At 32.7% G+C, this 9,569-nt stretch overlaps 1 protein-coding gene across 2 annotated transcripts; it reads right to left on the reverse strand.

Moving 5' to 3' along the window:
• Positions 1–243: 243 nt before the first annotated feature.
• Positions 244–8,226, reverse strand: LOC125066095 (EF-hand calcium-binding domain-containing protein 1). 2 transcript variants are annotated; one of them, XM_047674030.1, is made up of 5 exons: positions 8,021–8,226; positions 6,185–6,287; positions 3,295–3,557; positions 682–804; positions 244–370 (listed from the first exon to the last, which is right to left on the reverse strand). In XM_047674030.1, the coding sequence occupies exons 1-5, from the start codon at positions 8,224–8,226 to the stop codon at positions 268–270; spliced, it is 798 nt and encodes a 265-aa protein (XP_047529986.1). In that variant the 3' UTR covers positions 244–267. The 2 variants fall into 2 exon arrangements, with proteins under 2 accessions (XP_047529986.1, XP_047529987.1); XM_047674031.1 differs by lacking the exon at positions 8,021–8,226 and adding an exon at positions 6,516–6,618.
• Positions 8,227–9,569: the final 1,343 nt, after the last annotated feature.

A 9,569-nucleotide genomic window follows, 5' to 3' on the forward strand; every position in this document is an offset into this window, starting at 1 on the left:
GTTTTTTTTTTGTGCAGTACTATCTGTAAATAAGGTAAGTTATACAATTTATGTCTCCACAGATATGTCGTCCGTGTTTGGTTTATTCTTTATTTATATCTTTTTAATTATTATTTTTCATTTTAGCGTTCTTGTGTGCGTTTATTACCTGGCAGCATCACACTTTAAGTTTTTAAATGACGCTTTAGTTGTGACAACCAGCATTTACTTATATTGTTACATTATTATATTACTTATATTAAATAGAGTAATTTTAAGCATATTTTCTTATTTATTAACTAAAGTTTTGATAAACGCAGCCGCGTGTCGTTTTGAAGGTAGACACTGCCCGAACGCTTCGAGTAGTAACGGTTCTTGTTCCACTGCTTGCCTAGTTAAAAAATAAAGGAATAACATTAGTCACTGACTGAATTATTACTTTGGTGTATCTTAATCTATATATCTTCGGTCTTTTTTATTTTTATTTTTGTTAATACTGAAACCTCTGAGGATCAAGATAGTCGTACAAACTTTAAAATATTGTAGTGTCAGTAATTCTCGATAAATTAGAAAAGTTTCTTCTTTTTCATTATTTAATCCGATGTTTCGAAGTGGGTGAAAATCAGGTTTAAAGATACCGTTACATAGATACATAAATAGATACAGGCAAAGTTAGTAAAAGCGTTATAAAAAGGTTCTTACTTGTAATCTTCTATGGAGAGTTTCCCATCCTTGTCAATATCCATTTTTCTTAGGACTAGCTCTACGAGATCCCTGACCCCTTCATCCGGGTCCTCATCTCCTGGCTGCTTCAACAGCGAATTCCTATAAATATCTTAATAGTTACTTCAAATGTAGTACAATTTGATTTTCATATTAAGAGTAGTTATGAGTATACGTTTGGCTGATACAGTTTGTTAATCTTAGAATAAGTCTCATCTGAATAATTTGTCAAATTGAATCAGCTTGACAACTGGCGCGCCACGATGAAGATGACCCCATTTTCATATTAAGTCACGAAATTCTACAAAAATATGAAAAAAAACTAAAAAGCGCTTAAGCGAATGGAGTAGGGTAAAAATATAACTATAAAAAGAAATTATAAACTTATTAGAGAAATGGTAAGAATAATTTTGAAAGTATTTTTCTTAATTTTTTTCGTACTGGCTTTCGATCGGCTACTTAAAGAACATGTAAATGTTTGACCTAAATATATAGCAGTATATTCCACCACAATGTACCTTGGCAAGCTGATGAATACGTACGTGACAGAATTGCATCAGATATTTGCAGATTTCGTCACTAATTTTTCCTTCCATTAATCAATTAAAAACGAACAAGAAATCTATGCTTGCCCCTTCGTTTATCGACTAGGCATCCTCGACACTCGGCTCATAAATACTCTTTGCTTATCTTACGAACTATAGCTTAAGTAATCAAATACTAAAAAATATTCCTATTTAGTAAAAAATGGGTTGCTTGAATTCGAGGCATACTAACTTTTATTTGGATCCACGTGTTTAATTTTACTACGCCGACAAGTTTTGACAGTTGTCGACAAAAAGCAATTTAAAACAAACTGCATCGTTATTGCGTGTTGTACTAAAACATCAATAATTATAAAATAACATGCTTATATTTTCTTGCGACATTGTGGTTTATGCAGTAGAAATTAAAATGTCAGCGTACAACCATTAAAGAAACATTTCAGAAAAGTTTTATTATCTGTTTTTATTTTATTTAAGTTGTAAAAGTTTTAATTTTAGTTTTAAAAATTATGATCGTGAATTTATGTTTTAATGGACAATAACGCGCTTTATCGATGTTACAACTGCGTCGCGACTGCCCGGTGTTTATATAAATTTTCGTATGTGGGTGCTTTATTGTGTACGTATACGAATTAGGAATATGTGTGAAATAATATACCGTGACGTTTACTTATTTATCGGCCACGCTCTATATGATTACGTTGATAGCAAAACGCATAATAGCTAAGGCGTAAGATTTGGAACCATCCCCTATACCCTGTTTAAGCTAGCTTGATCTTTTTGACAGACGGGCTAGTGATGAGAAACAGAAAATATAACATATATAACAGTCGATGGAACGATGGAATGCGTAATTCAAATTAGAATTCAATTATTTTTAACTTATTTTTCTAAAAAGAGTTATACCAGCTAAAGAGACACCAACCAAAAGGACCCCGTCCGTAACAATAACTTAATAATGATCTTTAATAAGGATTTTTGTAATCGATATTTGTAGCAGTTTCTGCCTGCTATTCGCATCCCTACCGTCCGACCGATGTGTCATTGTACAATCGTCTATTATTTTCAGTGTTTCTATTTACATTTTATTTTGAAGCAATAAAATATAATAGAAAAGCTCTTAAAAATTTCGGTTAATGCTTGAATCTTTAAGAACTTTTGTATTATAAAATCATTTAATTAAGAAAATAATATGTTCGTCATTGCAAAGTTATGTCGATAAGAAAAATATACATCCCTCAAAAAGATCCTGCTATCTCGTACAGGGTATAATGAATACTTGTATCGTGTGTACGAGTACGCTTATAAAACGTCGGAGTCAGTCGTTTGTAACGCAATGATAACCATTGCGTACGTGTGTTTTCAAAAAGTTATGTAGGTATTTGTTTGTTATTTAATGGTTCATTTGTTATTTTGTAACTTTTATCATCAAGTTGACGAAGAATATTTCAGGAATTCTAACTTTAGTTGAAGTTACAGGTTTACAGTATTTTCTATTAATTTATTTATTTGTTGTCATTGTACTAGTAATAGGCACTATAAACTTTTTTACTAAAAGCATGTGACAATTATAATAAATATTACCTACAGTAATCTTTAACGTAAATCTGTTTAAGTTCTTAAGAGCCTTAAAAAACTCTATTTGTCATTAATATTCTTTGTTTTTTGTTTTTGTTTTTGTATATTTACACTCTAAAACATTTTTAAAAAAACTAACTTTATATACTTTGATTATCTATTAATTACTTGTTCTCATTAGATTCAGTCCATGTTTTAATGTAACAGTGGAAACTTTGTTGGCTTATGTGAGACTTATTTTTGTATTAAATGTTATGTTTGTGCAGTTATACTATGCTGTATGTTTCCCGAAAATAAAAATAAAATAAAATAAACAAAAGTCTACACAGTAACACCCTAGTAGAAACAGAATGAGGGATTCAAAATATCAAACGTCAAAATTTGACGTTCGAATATCAAACTGATTAGGAGAAGTTACTAGATTCTAAGCAGGAATATATTATGTTCTATAATAAACTCATTAACTTACTTGAGAAGCGTAAACATTTCATCCCTAGTGATGTACCCATCATTATTCAAATCGTAAACAGCGAAGCAGTGCGACTTCTTCTCTTCATCGGTGCCACGCAAGAGTACGCTTAGACCTCGAGCCCAGGCTTCAAACTTTAAGGCCCCTTCACCACCATTCACTCCCCTTTCCCAAGTAAGCCATACACGGTCTAGCACCACGTCTTCTGTCACCAAGTCGAAGGTATTATGCATCACATCACGGAATGTATTCTGGTCGATACCCTGATAAAAAATTGATTTATTTAGACAGCGAATTTAGCTGTTGCTGCAAAAAACTTATACATACGCTTTTTTCATACGAGCGTTGGTAATTGAAAAACATGTTGTATCTAAGTTTTAGGCAAAAAGTTTCACTTAAATGATAATTACAATAATTTTAATTAAATCTCAACTAGTCAAAATACACGAGTATACGAAATTTTAAGGTAAAAATCGCTACGGGTTTTTAGAAACTTTATCTGCAATTATAGACATATGTTATGTCCAACTAAAATATACATTAAGCAACCAAAAACGTAAACAACGTGTACAAATTATAGATGTAGGGGAACTCTATTGCTATATAATTGTAATAAAATATATATTTACCTACATTGATAACGATTCGTTCATATTTGTGTTAAAAACCGATTATCAAGTTTTTAAATTATGTAAGATTAAGATTTACCCTTAGTTATGAGTATTTTCCCAGTAATCTAGATCGGCCCTTAAAATATAATCCATTCATTCGTAATCGATTAATTACACACTCATGAAATATTCTACTGACAGTCAACAATACAGCGTATTGTTCTGATCTGGTATAAAGGTTGAGTGCGCCAGTGTAACTACGTGAGTGTTGTTGTTGCATTGAAGATATAAATGATGTTTAATATTTCTCATAACACCAATGTCTATGCAAAGTGGAGGCCACTTATCATATGGTGACCCATTTGCCAGTATGCCTACATATCGAATAATATATGACGTATCCCTATTTCTATACTTTCTCTACCCACACGGTTGGATTTATTCCTTTAGGTCAGTAAAATTGATATAAATTAATAGCTTATAAATTATAAACTATCAAATAAAACTATTAACAATTATCTGTATTTGGGATAAATAATATTTTTATAATAGCCTGAATTATATCATTTTTAAGTATATTTTCGAAGCTGAACAATCCTGTGACATTTCCCCCTAGAAGCTGGCGAGATAGCATTAAATTGTAACATTCGTTCGTTTTGGCACAAAATAATAAAGCAAATTGCTGCTATATCAGATTTTAAGCATGCTAGAAACACATCCAACTATTGCTAGTCATAAAAGATATCGAAATACGAACATCGAATGTGTTTTTTTATTTCGGTATTGCCGTAAACGTTAGCTGTATCACGTAATAATTGGTCACGAATATACTTAATAGAGAACATTCGTCAGACAAAAGATGTTTCGAATTGCGTGCGTCCATATCATGTTAGATACATACTTTCAAAGTTTACGGTTCAGGCATTTTTTTTATTTATGTCGTAGAAATTTCATGTGGTCGCTTTTTATTATTCTCATAGCCATAGACGTACAAAACGTGACATGTCGTTTTTTTTACAATAAAGTTGGACGAGTATCGTATCGTATGTATACCATAGACATTCTAGGATTTTATGTCTCTTGTAACTGTAGAACCAACAAGTCTATTCTCGACCAACTGAAGATTACTACTAGACTATCCAGTATATGCTAACAACGAGTTCTAAGATTTTGGTCATATTGCCCGGATACAACCAGACAGTCTTGATCACTCGTTCGATTACCTACCCGCTGGTCCGACCAGATCCAAATTATAACGCAACTCAATATTCCGACTGCCCTGAGACTAGCCGAGGATAGAGTGGTGTGGAGGAAGCTAGTCGACACATCGGTTAAAGCATTTCGGTAATGAATCACACGAAGAAGAAGAGAGTGCCTGGAGTTAAACTGACTTACTCAACATTACGCAATACAACATATTACTGTTTGGCGATAGAGAATGTGAAGAATAAGTGGTGGCAACCCTTACGGGCTTGTACAAGCCACACAACCAAGTAATGTTTAGTGATTGGAACTAGATTATAAGATCATATTGTTAGACTATCGTGTCACACGTTTTAAACATAACTGATTTTGTATAGATGCTGAGATTAGCCCGAATAAAGCGTCTAACTCGTCAATTTCAGTTATATAAAATATACTGAAATACTGAAATGACTATGGAAAAAGAAACAATTAATAATTATTGTTCACGCATTCGTCAAAATTCGACTATCGTAATTGTTGAAATGAATTTGAAAATATCATATGAATTTGCTGTGTTTCGAACATTTTTTTTTTTACTCTTGCTACCACTTTTATTTATTGATAACTCAAATCAAACCGAGAAGACAAAGATATTTATTATGTTAGACACATAAAAATTACGGTTAGTTTAATAAGGATTTTTTTTCTAATATTTGTGTATTTATATTGGTAGTCTTGTCCAACCAAGCTATCTTAAATGTTCAAAATATTAACGGCTTCTTTTAAACGCTTATTTTTAACATACATAAATATTAGTGCTTACAGAGCGATAAGTTTGTCCGATCCCACAAGTCTTTATAAACATATTTATTTGCATAAGATTTGGGATTAAATGTGCATTTAATGCACATTTCCTGTACAAAACACCGGTCTCCACCTAAGACAGTACATCGTATATAATATTTTTTTTTAATTGTGTCTTTTTTTGTGTCGAAAGTGCACAGATTATTTCGCCAATGTCACGATAGAAATTGAACTCAACTTAATTTTGAAGGCAATCCCATACATACTTAAATAGGTATAAAAATACTTACATCAATTTTGGCAGCTGGCTGACCAATAACAGAAGTGGGAGCCGCGTTTTGTGCAGATGTCACCAATCTTCTGTACATCGTGAAGAGAGCATCCAGTTCATTTCTAAAATAAAAAATATAAATGCTATTCATTAAATATTTTAAAACAGCAAAACATCAGACAATAACAATGTGTGTGTAGGTAAAAAGTGTAGTCATGTTTTTCAATACACAATAACGTAAATATGTATGGTTTTATGGAAAATATTCACTTTAAATCATATTTGTCATGCTCACGCGACGTTTCGAACGTAATTCATTTCTTGCAGATATTATTTTATGTTCGACTTACTTGCTGAAATGCGTATTTCTATATAACATTTCTAGTGTTTTTTCTTTGAGCTGTCGATACGGCATGATAAGGGGTGCGTGCGTGTAATACGGCTAGCTTCATGGAGCTCACGAGTTCAACTGACAAGGGCGTAAACAGGGTGGTATAAACAAAATTTGGAAGACAATTACCGTAAACGTTTCGGTAGAATTTTTAATGTGTATGGTATGGTTTGGTAATGGTTTTCTCATTTTCTTTATGATGTTATTATAAAAAAAAGTTTAAATAAAAATATTCCATTATATAAGTGTCTTAAAGTTAAGAACTATTTCAACTATTTTTTAAACGGAAGACAAGACAAAGTCACAATAATTTACTCGCTTTTGTTTAAAATTAAAATTTAATTTTTCTAATACACAAAATTGTCGTCAAATTACTCAATTAAAGTTAAATAATTTAAACGACTCAAACCTCTTGTTCTGAAATAAATGTCTTCCGCGTTCCTATAAACGGCTTGGTACGTAAATAATCATGATATTAGCTGTACTAATATTATAAATGCAAAAGTAACCCTATCCTAGGTGTTACTTTATCCTAACCATTACTTGGTGGTAGGGCTTTGTGCAAGCAAGTCTGGGTAGGTACCACCTACTCATCAGATATTCTACCGTCAAATAACAGTACACTGTATTGTTGTGTTCCGGTTAGAAGGGTGAGTGAGCCAGTGTAATCGCAGGCACAAGAGACATAACATCTTAGTTCCCAAGGTTGGTGGTGCATAGGTGATGTAAGGAATGGTTAATATTTCTTACAGCGCCTTTGTCTATGGGCGGTGGTGACCACTTATCATCAGGTGGCCCATATGCTCGTCAGCCAACCAATTCCATAAAAAAAACACCTCTAGACCGATCTAGACAAACTTTCGTATGATAGTTTGAATCGCTGGGAAGGACAAAGGCTACTTTTTAATTCACTCCTCGGGAGCAAATTGGAAGGTGACGGCTTGTGTGCTATAGGTAAAGTTTAATACATTTCGTGCGGATAAAGCCGCAGGTTCAGCTAGTACTTAATAAAATACGGAGCAAAATTATGTATTAATTTTCAAACAGCTGCAATGTCATAATTTATTTATCGCGTGTTTATTCGCGATGTTAGTTACTATAATAATATCATAACGTTTTGTTTATGTTGATTTAAATTACAATTATGATTTAATTTGATTATTATTTATCGTAAGGTTTCAGCTTCCACCAGAGTTATTCTGTACGAAACTCGAAAACAACATACAAAACATTTAAGTCAAATAAGTATGACGGTTTTTTTTTCATTTTCTACCGCAGAATATGATCTCCAAGATATACAATATAGTAGAAAGTCAAAGCTACTAAACATTAAATTGGCATTACAACGGTACCTTAAACACAAATGAAAAACTTAGTCTTTAAATGACCTTCTTTTACATAAATAAAATAAAACAATAAAAAAAATAAAAATATAAAAAAAATCAAAAAGTTTGTTTAAATTACTTATCGAATTTTGTTTCCTTAAGCAGAATCTCAGCTATATTAAACTGAAGTTTGTTTCCAGGTACAACGGTCTTCGTCCGACGAGCTCGAGGTGGAGAAGCTCGACGCTCCGCAGCGGCCTTTCCCGCGCTTAAAAATATGCGGATGCCGCGCATAGCAATGGCACTAGCGGCCATGCTGATTTGATTGTTCTTGTTGTCGGCCATTATCTAAAGCAATTTTAATAAAGACTATAAAATCAATTATATATTAATAATCTATATACATATTTTTATACAATACTTAAATTCAAACTGACTCGACATCATGAGATCAATGAATGAATTTGAACCGGAAGTTGACACAATAAAAGTGCGAACATAAAAGCATGAACATAATGCCATAGACTTAGCATTTGAAGGGATCACTTGCTCCTAACAGAATGCCTCCCCATTTTACAGCAAAACTTCTATTCTTTCAGGGTCGGACCGTAAGTTTAGGTAGCCCTGGGCTAACACTACTTATTACTTACACCTAAGACATATGAACGTAGACTTGAATTAAATTAATTGAATGGGTTTGATTAATCGCAAGACTCGCAGAGCTGCAAACTGTTCGATCTGTTTAATTTAATAAATTTTTAGACTTTGATTTGACTTAGCGGGGCAACCCCGTTGAATTCACGGGGCCCTGGACTGAAGCCGAAAAAGCCATATGGTAGATCCGGCCCTGTATACTTTGGTTCTTTGTGTTCTGGTTTGAAGATTTAATAAGGCAGCATAATCACTAAACATAATAAGACATAACAGTTTAGATTGTATGTTTAGCACAATTTGTTAAGTAGATCCACTACTTACTTACTTACTTACTTACTTACTTACTAGTTGTTAAGTAGCAGTGATGGACTACAATATATGTACATGTACAGTGTATTAAAAAAAAACTTCGCAACTGAATTGAGTACATAGAGAACCTATACTTTTTGTCGCTTCCTATACTTGAAACCGTTTAATCCTGCACTGTCTGCACGGCTTGCAGAAGGGTGTACGTTAAGCGTTAATATCGTAATAAATATAACGCTTCTGGTTTATGTCGCGCACGCTAGTAAAGTCCCAGCCGGTATGATTTTGTCCGACATTTTCGCCAATTATCTTTGGTTTATAATTAGAGAAGGAATTGTGTAAACACATTTTAATTAAGCTAAAATAAAACAAAGATACCTCGAAAATATACTAAAATAAGAAAATTATAAATAGGTGCTTTATTTAAATGGTAGAACTTAGGAAACACTGTTGATTAATCTATATTGTCTATTTATCTGTCCGTCCGTTGCTCTTTCACGACCAAACCACTAGACCACTGACAAGAATTCAATGAAATTTGGTTTGAAGCAAACTTGAACTACAAGAAAAGCAAAGCTAAGCATAAGCTAATATCAGGCGACCAACAGCTAAAACGAGAAACGAAACTGCGCGAGGCAATTAGTTAACTGTATATGTATAACTTTAGTGTTATTAATGTCCTAAAATGTTCAAAACATGCGAATTCATAGTATGTTTTTCTCATATTT

The sequence above is a fragment of the Vanessa atalanta genome, chromosome 1, assembly GCF_905147765.1.
Source record: "Vanessa atalanta chromosome 1, ilVanAtal1.2, whole genome shotgun sequence".
Classification (NCBI taxonomy): Eukaryota; Metazoa; Arthropoda; class Insecta; order Lepidoptera; family Nymphalidae; genus Vanessa; species Vanessa atalanta.

Coding starts and splice junctions, on each gene's coding strand:
- LOC125066095 (XM_047674030.1), bottom strand. CDS start 8,226: ATGGCCGACAACAAGAACAATCAAATCAGCATGGCCGCTAGTGCCATT. Junction 6,288..8,020: donor AAGGAAACAAAATTCGATAA/GTAATTTAAACA, acceptor TTTTTATTTTAG/AAATGAACTGGATGCTCTCT. Junction 371..681: donor CTCTCCATAGAAGATTACAA/GTAAGAACCTTT, acceptor TTTTTTAACTAG/GCAAGCAGTGGAACAAGAAC.